Source organism: Miniopterus natalensis, chromosome 21, assembly GCF_054644295.1.
Source record: "Miniopterus natalensis isolate mMinNat1 chromosome 21, mMinNat1.hap1, whole genome shotgun sequence".
NCBI lineage: Eukaryota > Metazoa > Chordata > Mammalia > Chiroptera > Miniopteridae > Miniopterus > Miniopterus natalensis.
Window position 1 is genome coordinate 12,836,774 of NC_142101.1, and position 16,375 is coordinate 12,853,148.

General features: G+C 46.2%; 2 protein-coding genes across 4 annotated transcripts in view; one reads left to right on the forward strand and one right to left on the reverse strand.

Moving 5' to 3' along the window:
- The window catches only part of ENAH (ENAH actin regulator), a 167,659-nt gene that overhangs the window by 16,308 nt on the left and 134,976 nt on the right, over nucleotides 1-16,375 (forward strand). The gene's annotated exons all lie outside the window — the stretch shown is intronic.
- Nucleotides 3,090-7,496, reverse strand: SRP9 (signal recognition particle 9). Its single transcript, XM_016221168.2, has 3 exons — nucleotides 7,338-7,496; nucleotides 5,894-5,962; nucleotides 3,090-4,365 (listed from the first exon to the last, which is right to left on the reverse strand). Exons 1-3 carry the CDS (start codon nucleotides 7,407-7,409, stop codon nucleotides 4,246-4,248), a joined length of 261 nt encoding a protein of 86 aa, XP_016076654.1. The 5' UTR covers nucleotides 7,410-7,496; the 3' UTR covers nucleotides 3,090-4,245.

Here is a 16,375-nt window from a genome sequence, read left to right on the forward strand (position 1 = left end):
AGAGGGAGAGAGAGAAACACCGGCGATGAGAGTCATTTGTGGGCTGCCTCCTGCACGCCCCCTGCTGGGGATCGAGCCCGCAACCCGGGCACGGGCCCTGACCGGGACTCGAAGGTGACCTGGTTCCCGAGTCCGAGCTCAACCACTGAGCCACGCCCGCCGGCCGAACGGGACACTTCAAAAGGGTGAAGTTGATAGTATGTAAATTGCATCTCAATAAAGCTGTTATTGCCATGTAAAATAACTGTGGTGAGATTGTAACCGCCTCCTAAGAATATGAAATCTAAGACACTAAGATATTTCAAAGTACAATCTACATATATGCAGTGGGTAAGTAAATAAGCTGCAGAGCCCAACTCAACAGGGCAAAATTTAGACAGATTCTACCGCTCTGGGTCGGAGGCCGTTGGTGCCAGGCCTGCGCGGCTCAGCGGCTGAGCACCGACCTAGGATCCAGATCACGGTTCCCAGTCAGGGACATGCCCGGGTTTCGGGCTCCATCCCCAGCAGGGGGCGTGCAGGAGGCAGCTGATCAATGACTCATCATTGGTGTTCTCTCTCCCTTCCTCTTTCTGAAATCAATGTATTTTTTTTAAAAGCCCTTAATGTGTTCCCTAGAATGTATTTTAAATATCAGAACAAAGGCTGTTCCTCCATACAAACTTCTGGAGAGTTTCCAGGTACATGAGGTAGAATGAAAAATAAAGTGTGAGGGGGACAACTTTGGATAAAAACTAGATTAAATCCTGATTCACTGGGAAGGAAATAACATTCTTTATGCCCAAAATGTATGAGTCAATCATGAGGAAGCATCCAACAAACCCTAAAATAAGTAACATTCTGCAAAATAACTGGCCTCTACTCTTCAAAAATGTCAAGGTCAAAAAACATGTGTCAGGCAAGACAAGACATGAGTCATGAAAATGAATTGCAATGTTCTACTGTAGACTAGGTTGGACCAGAAAGTTTCTATAAAGAATGTTACTGGGACTATTGAGGACCTTTGAAGGTCTGTAGATTAAATAATAGTAATATTAATTTTTAATATTTTGATTTTGAGATTTTAAATTTTCCTAAATGAATATCCTTGATTTTAAAAAATACACATTGAAGTATTTAAGTAGCAATGGAACATCGAGTCTGAAATGGTTTTATGTCTGGCTTCTTTTATTCAGCATAATTGAGATTCATCCATCTTGTCGTGTTATCGATAATTCATTCCTTTCATTGATGAGTAGTATTGCTATCTGTGGATATCTACAATTTATTTATCCAAAAACCTTTTGGACTTTTGGGTGGTTTCTGGTTTTCGGCTATCCACGAAGACGGCTACTATGAACATTTATGTATAAGTCTTTCTATGGATGGTAGATATATGCAAAACTTTTAAAGAAACTGCATTTGCCAAAGTGGTTGTACTAACATTCCCAACAGCAGTGTATGAGTTCTGGTTGCTCCATGTCCTTGCCAGCACTTGGGATGGTCAGTCTTTTTAATTTTGATTCTCTAATATGTGCATGGGGGTGTCTTGTGATTTTAATTCACATTCCCTTAATTGATGTCAAATATCATTTTATGTGCTTACATGCCATCTGTGTATCTTTAGTGAAGCGTCTCTTTAAGTCTTTTGTGGGCTTTCGGGGGAGAGGGGTTGTTTTTCTCTTTTATTGATTTGAGAGAGAGGATAAGAGAAAGACACATCAATGGGTTGCCTCCCGTAAGCGCCCCAACCAGGGATTGAACCCGCCACCTAGGCAATCGAACCTGCCCTTTTGGTGCATGGGACAGCTCAAACCAACTGAACCATACCGGCTAAGGCGTGGGGTTGTTTTCTTATTGAGTTCTGAGAATTCTTTATGTTATGGTACAAGTTGTTGGTCTATGACTGAGTTTTTACTTATTTATTTATTTTTGAAGGTATGTCAGTATGTCAGACTTTAGAGTTTTTATTTTTAAGACAAAAAGTTCACAGGCTAGGTACCTGAAAGAGGGAAGCCAACCCTTTTACAACAGAGAACAGCAATGTCTCATGGGTTCTGTGCTCCAAGGAGAATGGATATTGAGAAGAAAAAAACAAAATGAAATGATTTGAACTGTACCTAGAATCTCATTACTAGTGACTTCATTTGGATTACCTAAGAGTCAGCAGTGTTTGATCAAATATATCAGAAAACAGTTTGCTAAAAACTAATTCATAAAAGTGTGATTACAGTGCCCAGAAATACTTTGATTTAAAAATTGAAGTATACAGTACTGTGATTTTCAGAATATATTATAATTTGGTGTTTTATTATTGATATGGTCTTAAAGAGAGTCAATACTTTTACCACTTACCACCACCTAGTTCTCCCAATAACTTTATTTTGTACAGACATAAATATAAATAAACACAAGTTTTAGATTTAAGGATTTTAATCCCCCCTAGCCCCCACAAGAACACTCTATGAGGGCAATCTTATATTTCCCAACTGCAAAAAATGGCATTTAATGATAGATATAGCTTGGCAAAATAGGCAGACATTACCAATAAATAATCGTTCAATTAAAATGATCAGAAATCTTAAGAGCTGGCGACTTACACCCTTTCCCTTGAAAAACAATCATAATATAATAATAGCTACCGCTGATTGAGCTTACTGTGTTTCAGGCACTGTGCTAAAGGTTTAACATGGATTATGCCATTTAATCCTCTTGAAGTCCTATGAGTACTACTGTTAACTCAATTTACAGAAGAAAATGGAGGCTTACAGAAGGATCTTGTTTAAGGCCGCAGAAGTAGGGGGTAATGGAGACAAAACTGCAACCCAGGCAGTCTGCCTCGGAACCTTTGCTCTTAACTAAGCTGCTGTCAACTACAAAGGACTCAAAGAGCCCAAGTATAGTCCCTCCCTTCCTGACTATCTTTGTAAAGGAGTGTTAGAAAGTAGAAGATGTAAATGAGAAAGAAAAAGGCCAAAAAAGCCTCGTGATATCACTAATTGGGGGGAGGGGAACCACAAACTCAAAAACCCTACACTTACTTCCTTAATTCGATTACTTTCCTTAATCAAGAAAAGAACCTTGTCATCAACATACAGCTCAGAGAAATGTAAAGTGCTAAGAAACAAAATTTATTTACAGTATCATTAGGCTCACTTTAGAATATATGAATACAGTATATGCCAGTCAAGAAATCAGTAATTCTTGTGAAGTTAAAAACTTTAAGAGAAACAATATATATTCATGTAATATTTTATTTACTGATCTCTGAAACATCTCAAAATTCATATGGCTAATGGAACTTTCCATATTAAAATGCTGCTCAACACGACAAATTCCTAACAAATATTTTAATGTAGGAATCAACATGTGAACATTACATTAGGTGGTAAAATTCAGGTTACAAATACAAGATAAATATCAAATAATATCATTTTTCTGGTTTAATGGAAACAACAGTTGTGATAGTCACACTTAACACCTTGGTTAAATAAAGAGAGATATGGGCAGGGGTGTCAAAGAGGTATGCAAAGATTTAACAGTTCACATAATCCTTAGCTCTTCTGAGAAACTCTACATGGGAAATATGTGAGAAATGTCCTGTAACATGGTGGCTTCAGGCGATCAGTGGTCATTCTGTTCATGTGTTTTGACCACTGAAAACTAGATTCAAAGTCTGCTCAACAAGCTAGTAATACTATGAATCCCTTATATTCAAAAATATAGTTTAAATTTGGAAAGTTCAAGATAAAGCATACTTGTTTTCATAATTACTTTTAGATATAACTGAGACTATACTACTGTACATAGTTAATTCTAGTTACCATATTTTATATTTATTGGTCAACTGCACAAATGTCATGTCCCAAAAGAAATCTAGCAATCCAGCAAAATGGTTACATTTAATTTCTTTGAAAGACAAACTAAACTTAAGGAAGAATAAGCTTTTCTTGATACTGCATTTTCAAATTATTGATATAAACTTACCAAAAGAAATGTATATTTTTCCCAGCATCAAATAATCTGTAGAAAGTTCCCAAGATAGACTCATTTCTTGTTCCATTTCCAAAAATAAATAAAGGCATTCTAACTGAAAGCATTTACATTCCTAGCTCTCCAAAGTAAACATTAAGAAACAAAATAAAAAATGATCTCTCAGCTTCTGAATAGCCTACTTAGTTACATTAAGTTTTTTCTGTTCCAACACTTCCTCAAATTCAAGTTATTTACTTCCTAAGAACTGGGCAAAGAGTCACTTCAAACCATTCAGTCCGTTTCCATGGCAACAGTGCGGGATTCCTTGGCTACCATAAGTCGCATCAGTTGACTGTGGAATTTCTCAATCTTCTTTACATCCTGAGCTTGGTCTGTTCTATACACCAAACACTGTCAGAAATTTTATAAGAACACATTAACTATGTACAAGTAGGTTAACAATGTGCCAGAAGTATGACTGGGTAAAAATCTGAGCCTTTGCTACCACTGTTTTGCTCTACTCTCTCTGGAGGTCATTCTAAGAAAATTACTCTCAAGTTCCCAGGCCTCCATCGATTACATTCCTTAAATTTATCACTGCTGTGGATAAAAACACTGAAGGAACTCTATCAGAAGCTTCTCAAAAATGATCAGTTAAGTAATATGTTAAATCCTGCTGTGGTCTGATGAAAAGACTCACGTCTTGAGCCTTTAAGTAATATAGAAAAGACAGAGGTTAGAGGGGATGTGAGGGCAGAGTTTACGTTGAGTGATGAGCCACTGAAGGTTTTTGAGGAGGGTAACAATCCAGTTTGCATTGAAGGATGAACTGGAAGCAGGTACACAGTCAGGAGACTATTCTAATAGTCCAGGCGAGATCCTAAACTTGAGAGAGTAACGGTGAAGACGGAGTGTTCATGACAGAATATGAATGAGGGAGCTCGAATCGGTAATCCCCAAATGCCTAGAAAAGCGTACGGGACTTACCAGAAGATCAAATACTGGTTTTTCAAATGAAGCAACAGTGGACATGAGAATGAGGGAGAGAAGGGACCACAGCCAGTTTGAGAAGAGATGATGACTTCCATTCGAGACAGGCAAATTTTGAGGAGTATTGAGGTTAGGATACTCAACTTAGAGCTAGTGAGGAAGTCAGAAAAAATATGAGCTAAATGTACAAATTTGAAAATAGACATAGATACAGGCAGTATTGGACTTAATAACTGAACAGATTACACAAGGGGTTTAAAAAGACCACCAAGGACAGAATTCTGGAGAATCCATATTTCTCGGGGCACTTCAGTAGAGAAATTAGCAAAGAATGAAACAGAAACATATTAAAAAAAACAAGACAAAATGGAGCCACAGATGCCAAAATAATTATTTCCACAACAGAGTGGTTTTTTGTATCAAAAGCAGCAAGGAGGTCACGTAAGGTAAGAACTGATGAGACTGCTGGGTTTGAAAATTAAGGAGCTGCTGCTGAGCTCGCACCAAGAGCAGTTTTGGGGGAACACAGCATGTAGAAAGCAGGTGGCAGAGGGTTAAGGAGTGAATGGAATGTGAGGAAGTGACATGAGTGAGCAAACAGGAAAGGAAAGATGTAACTACAAAACCTGTATCTTGTGTTCCAATACCATCATTTACCTCTCACATGCCTATAAGAAAATCTTTATCCCCTTATATCCAGTTTTGGCCTCTGCATACCTCTTGATTAAGGTCTGAAGAGAGCAATTATTAAACTACACCTGACATACTGTCTTAATAAAGCAAGTTAAATTAATTCCCCAAGAGCCTATAAATGTAGTGTCTTGAATGTGGTGCTTGACTTTGGAATGAAATGCAAAATAAAAATCCTAACGGGTAATCTGCAATGTAAGTAATTTTAAACAAATTATTAAATCTGAAAGTATGCACACACAACAAAATGTATACTTACAACTAAGTCATCTGTTACTTTCATACACAAACTCCCATCAGAATGCCTATATTTGAGAACCACACGTGCCTGAAAACAAAAATACATATTTAGAAACAGTGAAGTCAGAAGATATTTCTCATAAATAATTTAGTCTTCAGGTTGGCTAAAACGTTCCTGTCAGAATTAATAGCCAAAATGTCCAAAGTCACCTTTACTGTAAACTTATTATTGAAATGAGGTAGAATACAGCATTTTACTCCATTCCTATTGCTACAAAATTTTTTTTTTTTTTTTTTGAGACTTAAGGTGGTTTGGCATTTCCAGCTAATACAAACATATACTGAAGGGGATCAAAGCATGTCACCTCAAAATAAGCCCTTTTGGGATAAGGACTGTTTTGAGCTGAAGGCAATTAGGGCTGTTCCCTTTCTGGCTAAAAGCAGGACACAAATTAACCTCTGTAAAGGTGACATAACTGTTCTCCTCTCCTTTACCAAGAAGGGTTCTTATCTGCATAACCAACTGTACTAAACAAAAAGGGCTACTAGACACACAAAAAAAGACATCCAAACAGAGGAGCCAGAAATCATGTCACAAAGTACTCAATCTGAAAAAAAACATCTAATTCATTTCATCACTTAATATTATTATATTAACTTTATTGTATGAACAAAACACAATATTCTACAACTTCCTCTTACCTATCAAGGTTTAAAAAAGCTGGCAGGAGTTTTAGTCAACAAGGAGGTGTTTTTCAAGTAATTTTTAGATATGACAATAAAATAAATCTTAGCTTTTTCATAATGATATAACCTCTGACATCCACTTACAACAACTTCTCTGGGGGTCCTTGAATGAATCCACAAGCTTCCTAAAATTGTTTGGAAGCCTCTATGTTTAAGCGCATTTTGCCGAGAAAAGGGTGCAACCACTCTCACATTCTCAAACGGGCACTGATCTCTTAACGGATTAAGACCCACTATTCTAAGGGGTGTAGATGCCTCCAAATGGGGGTTTGGGGGCGGCAAAACATAATGACTGCTTTATTTACACGAGGTGCCCCGACGCCCCGGCGGTACAGGAAAGGGCAGCAGGGCGAGGGACAGGAAGGCGAAGCTGCGGGGGGCGGGGCCCTGCCCTTAGAGACACGTAAACCGACCAAACTCCTACGGGGACCTCGGGGTCGGGGGCGGGGAAAGGCCGACGGTAGCGCTGCTCCGGGCCCTGAAATGGTCCCGACTTTTACCCATATCAAGGCCTCACGGGGCCGCTTAGCAGAAAGGAGGCAGGAGGAACAATGGGGCTTGGCGGGGTCCGTCTCTGCTCAACCCCACCACCTCCCAGGGTGCCGAGGAAGCTCCGGAGGCCGAGCGGACCGCCGGGGAGACATCTTGACCTGGGGCCGGGGAAACAGGCCCAGGCCCCGGCCCCGGCCCCGGCCCCGGCCCCGGCAGCCATTTACCTTCATAGGGTCGGCGAGGTAGAGTTTCTCGGCCGCGCGGCTGAACTCCTCCCAGGTCTGGTACTGCGGCATCGTGGGCCCGCGGCGGAACCGGAGAGGGAGGCGAGGCCGGGACCCGAGGCGGCGCCACCCGGCCCACCTACCCGCCTACGTCCCACCGCCTCCGACCGATCCCGGGACCCGGCCTACCAAAGACGGGGGCGCCGCCTCGCACCAACGCCTCGCTTCATTGGACGGCCTGAGCCGCCCTTGCCCAATGGGAACTAAGGTTGTTGCCAGGGGGCGGAGCCCCGAGCCTGTGGCTCTAGGAGCTGGCCCAGAGAAGTCGAGAGCAGGGAGACAGGTGGCTTCCCCCACAGCGCCCCCTGGAGGGCTGGAGGAGCGTCTGCCCCGCCGCCCTGTAGGCTGGACGTCAATGGTAACAGAGATTGAGCGGTTCCGTGACAGGCGCTGCAGAGACGAGAGCGGAGACGACAGGGTCCAGCTGTCACACCCACAGCCTAGGAAAGGAGGGGGGGGAGACATAAACACGAGAGGGCAACCGAAAACTTTTTTTTAATTGCATTGATTGGGGTGACATTGGTTAATAAAATTATACAGGTTTCAAGCGTACAATTCCATAATCCATCATCTGTATATTGCATCATGTGGTCACCCGCAACTGAAAACTTTATATCATTTATATCAGGTCAGTGGAGCACAAGAACCATCACTTGCGGGCCTGGGGGGTGCTAATCGTGATAACACAAGCTGAATCTCCATAAACACGGCGGATGGTCAACAGGTGGGAAAGGAGGGGAGGCGATCTGGGCTCATTTTTGTTCTGCTGTGTACTTGATGTGACAGGCGTTTAGGAAAGAAGTCGTATCATCACTTATGCCAGGATAAGTAATTTCAGCTTTGTCCTGCAGGCAATGAATGGGGAGACATGGAAGGGTATCATCTTTAATTAAGTTTATTGAGGCCTATTTTACATACAATAAAACGTTTTCATCTTAAACGCCCAGTTTGATGCATTTTGACAAATGTATCCACTGGGCATATACCCATATGCCCAATACCACAATCGAAATACAGAATATTTCTTCATCTCCAAAATATTCCCTAATGCTTCTTTATATTCGATCTCCCCACCCCTACCCCAGGCCCCAGACAATCACTAATCTGCTTTCTGCTACTGTAGATTAGTTTATCCTGTCCACTGAGGGCTTTAAGCAGATTTGCATGTTATAAGGCTCCAGCTGCACACCAAGCCTGGCAGCAACAGGGAGACCTCTCACAATGTTCTTGCAGTGATACCGGCATAAGAGACCACAGGTCTGAAATAAGGCATTAGCTTAGGAATTGGGAGGAGGCTACAGATTTGAGATTTACTAGGTGAATGATTGGGTGTTGGGGATTCAGGCAAGGAGAGTCGAGAATGACTCTTCGGCCAGTGGAGGTGGTGGTCATTGATACAGGGAAAAAAGAAGAACAGGTTTAGGGGGAGACTGAGGAAGACAATTCCAAAAACCTGAAATGCTCTGAAAAACCTAAGTATCTTTGGTGGAAGGCTTCACCTGACCTCTGGCGAGGCTGATAATAGTCTTGATTTGTCCTACTTGGTGTGTGTGATTACAGGGTGGAGCTCGGCCTCTGTAATATTTGACACATGCACCACATTACCTTTCTGGGATTCCAACAAGCTGTGAATTCCCAAACACATGTGGCCAAGCCCTGGCTGGTATGGCTCAGCTGGTTGGAGCGTTGTCCCTTGTTCAATTCCTGGTCAGGGCACATACCTAGGTTGTGGGTTCAATCCCCAGTGGGGGTATGTGGGGGAGGCAACCGATCAATGTTTCTCTCATATGTCAATATTTCTCTCTCTCTCTCCCTTCCCCTGTCTCTAAAAAAATTAGTTAAAACAAACAAACGAACAAACACATGTGGCCCCAGGATTTTGGATAAGGGAATATGGACCTGTGCCAGCTCTCCTTTATAGGTGATGAAAAAATCCAAGCCTGAGAAGTCAATTATGCTAAACAGCTTGGCACCGGACTTTGCTCTCCCCTGTCTAGCAGGTGGCAAGCCGGCAATGTTAATCACAACAGGAAGTGATAGGATTCATTTCAATTTTTAGAAAATGTAACTAGTGGCAATATGGGAGCTGGATTGGTGGACAGAGCTCCGGCGTAAGGTCACCTGTTCTTTTCCCAGTGTCCATTGCCTCTGTGGTTGTCTTCGTGTCCTTGCCATCCAATCCCATTCCCACCATGGTGTCTTCCACTCTATCTACCCCCAGTCCCCCAACTGCAGCTCCTTTCACTGAGGCCACCAGTTGCTCTCACAGGTCACCGTGGACCTTTGTAGTGCTCAACCCATCAGCCAGCTCTCAATCCTTTCTTGACTAGACTATTCAACTGCATTTGAGGCCACTGGCCACTCCTTTGTCCTTAACACTTCCCAGGCCCTTGGCTTTTCTGGTCCCATTCTTTTACTTCCTCTCATCTCTGGCTTTTCCTGCTCTGGCTCTGTCCCGGCCTCCTCTGCACCCCCTGGTCCTTCAGGGTTGGCTCCTGAGGGCTTAGACTTTGATTTCACCCTCTACAGCCCTTCCTGGGTTCTCACTTCCACCACCATGGGGTACGAGTCCTAGGTTTCTGCTTAGCCCAGTGTTCCTCCCAGAGCTCCAGATTCATACAGCCAAACACCTGCCTGGCCCTGGGCTCACCCCAGAGATCAATTCTGGGAGTCGAAAACAACTTCTCAGCAAGTTGAAGCAATTTGTAAGCACTGAGCGTGATGCCTTCGCTTTTACTTATTTTAGTATTGCCGTTGGCAAAGTATTAGCCACTCATATTCTCTATTTGACTTCCAGGAATTCAATAACTATGTACTGCACACCTACTGTGGGCGGGTCACTGTGTGGGGTGAGTGCTTACAAGCTAACGAGGCAAATTCACAAATACCTGCCATTGGAGACGGAAGACCTGTCACAGTGAGGGAGAGAGCAGTGTCATCCACAGGGCTTGGCAGTGCCCTTGTTTCTTTCCCCTCTCCCCTATCTTTTCCCCAAGGAGGAAGGTTTTGTTGTTGTTGTTAAGACAGAGAAAAATGACCGATTGTTTTTGAATTCTGCTTGAAGCTTTTTGTCCCATTTCGTCGTCCTCAATTGTCTTCTAAAAACTGTCAATGCCATAGCTGTCCTAGACTCAGAATGAGCGTGGGTTCTTAATATTATATTAATAATTGGAATCATACCCACAGTTGGCATGCCAGGAACGTTTGCATGCGTTAAGTATTGAGGGAGCCCACTGTGTGCCAGGAGTCAAAGAAGCCCTGTTCCTCTGGTCCCTTCCCAGGTTTCATGGATTCAATGCTGAGCAGTCAGGGTGAAACAAACCTGGTAAGAGTAGCCGGCGGAGAAACCGGTTTGCACAGTAGTTGTGTCCAGCGTGGGGAGGGGAGGAAACCTCAGGGCATTCTGACCTGGAGAGGGTCTGGGGCAGCTTCGGCCCAGCGTCCAGCGGAGGGCAGTGTCGTGCAGACAGTCGCAGGGACACAGGCGGCCCTGGGCTATTTGGGGAGGAAATGGTCCCCCGTTTCCCCTGGGGAAGGTGGTGGGCATGGCTACCCTTTGCTCAATCTCTTCTTTTCCAGACAGAGCCTCGGCTCTTATTTGATCGCCAGGAACTTCCCAAGCAGTTTAGTTCATTGCTTACGTATTGAGCACCTACCTTTTCAGTGTCAGCCCTGCCACCAGGTGTGCAATAGGGAAAGCAAAGGTGTGTGCAAGGTGCGCACATGCTGCTGAGAGCGGAGGAGCGCGCAGGGGTGAGGCAGGCTTACAGATAACTAAGCTGGAGGCAGAAATGGGCACGCAGGGGGCACCGACACAGCAGGCTGCGCACCCTGGGGATTCAAGCATCCCCTGCCTTCCCAGGCGTTTGGGGGTGGAGGCGGCACTGTATGAAATGCCCCCTGGGGTGTCTGTGGGAGCAGCCCAGAGATGACCCCCAGGGATCCACATTGAGCTCCCCCAGATTCAGTGCTCATAAGCCCCAGAGTTGCCTAGGGACAGTAAGGATAAAGACTACCTTAAGGCTAGGGGTGGGGTGGCAAAGGGAGGGAGGGGCAAAGTCACATCTTCCCAGAGCCCCGCTGAAGGGGGTCAGCGATCAAAGGCTGTGTTGTGTTAGCACCCTCATGCCACCCGCACCTAAGGCATCCCCCGGGTGCTTCTCAGAGCTGCCTCTCTGTCCCCTTTGCACCCCACTCCAAGAATGCTGACACTTCCATACTTTGGGCAGGTAATGATCCCTTTAAGGTGAAACAGATTGGGGCAGAATGAACACACCTCAAAAAACAACAGCGGAAAAAGCCTTGTTTTTTCCAAGGGTGTTGAGAGAGAACAGGCTCCGTTGGAGCCTCGGGGATGGGAAAGGCCACCCTCAGCGCTGCCTCCTCTGGGGAAAGCTGGGTCAGGCCAGGTCACACACTGCCCAACCCTGGTGCCCAACCCCACGGTCCTGGGGCCAAAGGACAAAGGCGGGGGGCCCTGAGATTCCAGAGGCTCCTGGCTTGTCAGTTTCATCTGAAACTGATTAAAATGAAATGCAAACCCCAGTAACTGGGAAGAAAAGGTCAGGATTTTACCCCCACCTGCTCCCCTCCCTCCTCAGCACACTGTGCTCTGGCCTGGGTCCCGTCGCTGCTCAGATTTCCCACATGCCCATAAATCCCAGAGAATGGCCCCATTGTAGAGAGACAAACCAAAATAGCAGCATCTTCTGTTCTCTGCCTTAGGGAGATTCGCTTCAAACCCCAAAGTCCCAGATGTGGACGACAATGGACGTTGTTGTTGCAAATTAGTGATCCTGGAACAGATGAGAGGCAGGTAGTCGGAAAACAGCCAGTGTGATGGGTTGGGCTGGGGAATGAGAACAATTAGGCAGTCAGTCCATTAACCCAATTAGCCTTCACTGGCAGGAATTCTGTTAATCACCAAAGACAGCACCGTGGGGAAGGGGGGAAAGGGGACAGCCAACAGGTGGGGGGTAATGGGGCCTGAGAGGTGTGGAAGTGGGGATCGAGGCTGGGACCAACGCACTAGGAATAAAAGTCCAGCTATTTCTAGATTGGTAAATGCTATTTTTATCATTTTTGAAATGCTCTGGGTTTGTTTTTTTTTAAACCATGCCCTGGAGCATTTGGATGAATGGTGTCTGCGTTAATTAATAAATCAGATGACATCTCTACTCAGCAGCGGGCTCTGCTGTGGAAACTCTCCGGGTGGCCTGAGAAGTGGTGACTATGGACTCTTGATTGATCACAACTGTCATGTCCTCAGTCATTCAGTCCAACAAGGCAATCAACATGTCCTGAGCATCTACCTGGTACTCACTTGGGTTTTGTGAGGGGAGAGGAATGAACATGGCACGCAAAAGGCGATGTCTGTACGCACGGCTAGGTATAATAAACAGTCTTCACGATCAAGTCACAAAATCCTGCTGAGCAGAGAAGGGTCAGGTTAACCGAGGGTGGGTATCTGAAAAAGCTGCACAGAGGACCTGGATTTTGAAGATAAAGGTCAGATTATGATAGATGGAATGGCTTGGCTTTTGGATATAGAGAGGATGTGGGCAAAGGCACAGAGACACGCTTTTAGGGAGCAGGTTCAGCCCTTCCCTAGTGGGAGATTGGGGTCCCTAAAATATGGTGGGCTTAGTGGCAGAGATGCCTAGCATGACCTGTTGGGAAAGAGGGCATTGGAGTGAGCAGTGACACCTGGGAACGTGGTGAGCAAGGTCTTCCCACCCTCCCGTCTTGACTTTCTTTTTTAGAGGCCACAGGTTAGGGACTGGCCTGGGAGCTTAGTGTGGCCACCTGGGGTTGCAGGAACCAGGACACTGATACCCACAGCCTTCATAGCAGTCAGTAAAGGGAAACAGGGAAACCTACCAAGCTCAGTGCACTGGGTGACTGTGGGAGGACAGATGGAGAAGATTAGCCCAGCCCCAGGGGAAATCACGGCTGATTAGGTGCCCGTCCTATCTCCTTCCCCTCTCAGACCTGGGAGCCATTGTCCCCCAGATCCCCCAGCCTCTCACTCCATTATCATTGTCCCCACACGTCATTGGACGCTCACCCACTTTCTCTCCTTTGCTCTATTCCCTTCTCACCTTAGCCTGCCTTCCAGCCACTGTGAAAGAGAAAAACAGTAAAACATGCGAAGCTTTTGTCTTCAGGACAAAGATGAGGTGTCCTGTGTCTCTTGTGTTTGACCAGTTGCAAGCCAGCGTGTCTGGTTGCTACAGTTCCTGCTAAACTTCGCTCCCCTTTATGCTCTGTCTTCAGGGATGCAGGGCCAGGAGGGCAGACGCTGACCTTTGAAACCAAATACCAAAGGCAGGACCATGCAGACAGTCCTGCTCGGTCAATATTTGCTGATGACCAGCAGGAGACATATGAAGAAACTACCTCCCACCAGTTTTTAGGAAAACATTCTTCTTTAATCACTGATCAAAGGAATTTCTGCATCTCCAGAGATGTCTCAGGCATATATGTTGAGATGTATGGAACTGTCGTATACATAGGGGTCTGGGCTGGGAAACATGTCCATCTTGGCTTCTGGACCTCCTTTCTTCTGGGTGTGGGTCACCAACACCCTGATGGGCACAGCCTTCCTTTTTCCATTTCTGATTTGAAGCCACCGAGGCTCCTGGAAGGCCCTCCCTGCTTCCCTCCCTCCCTCCATGCAAGACTGAGATTGTGTCTGTGTGTGAATGGATGGGTACTCGACTCTCTCTGCACCCAGCCACACAATACCTGCCTGTTCTCAAAGCACTAGCCCGAAGTCACTCCAGCTTCTTCTCAGGTTTCATAACTGCTCAGGAACCTGGTCCTTCCTGCCCTAGGGCTGCAAGGATGGAAGCCAAGGAGATGCCCTCCTGGTTGGTTCGCCCCACTCCCTGCTCATGCAAGTCCAGACCCCTGAGGCGACTGGGGTTTTGGAGGCTGACTCACTGTAGTGGGGGGTCAGAGAGAGCCTCCAGCTGCAGGCATCCTTCAGGAGTGACCTGTGTCTTTTCCAGCTGGGAAGAAACAACAGATCTCAGGCTCACCCATGGGCTGAGGGAGGAAAACTACTTAGGAAGCACAAGGAAATACCAAGTGGTGTGGTGCCTAGAGAGCTTCTCGAAGTCCCCATGAGAGGTCCTGGCCTATCTCCCAGCTCTGCTCAGCTGGGAAGCCCAAGCTCAGCTCTGAACAAGCCCGGACAGAAATGGCAGTGGAGCTCACCCTGACCTTGGAGCCCCCACTACAGGCACAAACAGGCCTGTAGGAAGCCTCTTAACTTCCTAGGGTAGGGGGCTAGTTAGGGCAAGTACCTATTGATTGCTGTGTCATTTTCTGGTGCAGTTCCAGTTGGCCAGTGCCACCACCTCTCCTCCATCCAGATGCAGCGGCCAAGGGAACTCAAGGGAGATAGCTGCTTTGAAGCTCAGGCGTTGAACTCCTGTGCCCTGTCTTGGTGTCAGGAAGCCTTCCAGCTGCTCTGGACCAGCAGAGCCTTCTCCCGCTGACTTGGGGCTTTTTGGATCAGGGTGTTGGTAGAGCAGAGTTTTGGCAAGAGCCTCCGCAGCTGCTGCCAGGGAGATAATGAGACCTGGTAATTGGTTTGCTTTTTACTTTTTTCAAGCAACTGCGACGGTGGCTGAGAGAAGACCCAGAAGAAAGCTGGTCTCCAGGACCAAGGCTGCACTATCCCCCCTAGTCCAGCACTTCCTGTCATGCTTGCCTTGCATCTGTCTGGCTGTTAAATGATTCCCTCCAGCCCATATTGCCCCCAACACAGCGATGAAAGTTTACCGCACCCAGGTCCATGCTCACCCAGGTCCATGCTCACCTAGGTCCATGCTTACTGGGTTCCAGGCTTACCCAGGTCCATGCTCACCCAGGTCCATGCTCACGCAGGTCCATGCTCACCCAGGTCCATGCTCACGCAGGTCCATGATCACCCAGGTCCATGCTCACGCAGGTCCATGCTCACCTAGGTCCATGCTTACTGGGTTCCAGGCTTACCCAGGTCCATGCTCACCCAGGTCCATGCTCACGCAGGTCCATGCTCACCCAGGTCCATGCTCACGCAGGTCCATGCTCACCCAGGTCCATGCTCACCCAGGTCCATGCTCACCCAGGTCCATGCTCACCCAGGTCCATGTTCATGCAGGTCCATGCTTACTGGGTTCCAGGCTTACCGAGGTCCACACTAAACCTGGTCCACGCTAAGGCCAAGCATCTTGGAACTTTGAACCCAAGTGTGATCTTTAGATGGAGTTACCCAACTCTGGCTCCTTCAAGAGATTCTATGAGGACTGTTGCACAGAACTTCATTTAAGGTTTTGTTTCTGGGCAGAGCTGACTCATCAGTTCCCCCAGATAAGTTTGTGCTCTGGGTGGTTTCCAGGCCCCCATCCCTCCAGTTGGCCATTTCTCCCAACCAGATGGCTCTATTAGATCTCAATTTGCCACCCTTTGTTGTCACATGTTCTGGATTTGTCCCAACCTGAGCAGCTGATTCACTGGGACGTTCTGGGGAGTCCTCACCCTGTGATTCCACCTCTTCACATCAGCGTCGAAGCTTCGGGGCAGATTTCCCGTTTCTGTGGGGAGCCTAATTCTAAACACACACAAAATTGTGGTCCTGGGAGATGGAAGGTGGACCTCAGGCTGAGGCCCCAGGAACTCTGTTTTGGGTCCTTAGGAGCTAGTTCTGCCTTTGGGAGGGCTGGTTCCTCCCACCCCATCCAAGGATGGACTTGGCTGCAATCAGTGATGTGGTAGTTAATACCTTGGGTCGCAGCAAAGGAAAGAATTCTTGACCAGTTTGATCTCTGAGAGTTTCGGTTTCAACAGATGGCTTCCCTATGGTTTCCTCTTTTCCAGTTACCAGAACATTTATTCCCTAGATAGTTCCTGAGCATATACTGTGTGCCAGACACTGTGCTTAGGGCTTGGAAATAGGGAAAGGAGCTCTTGCCTTCCAGACTTACTGA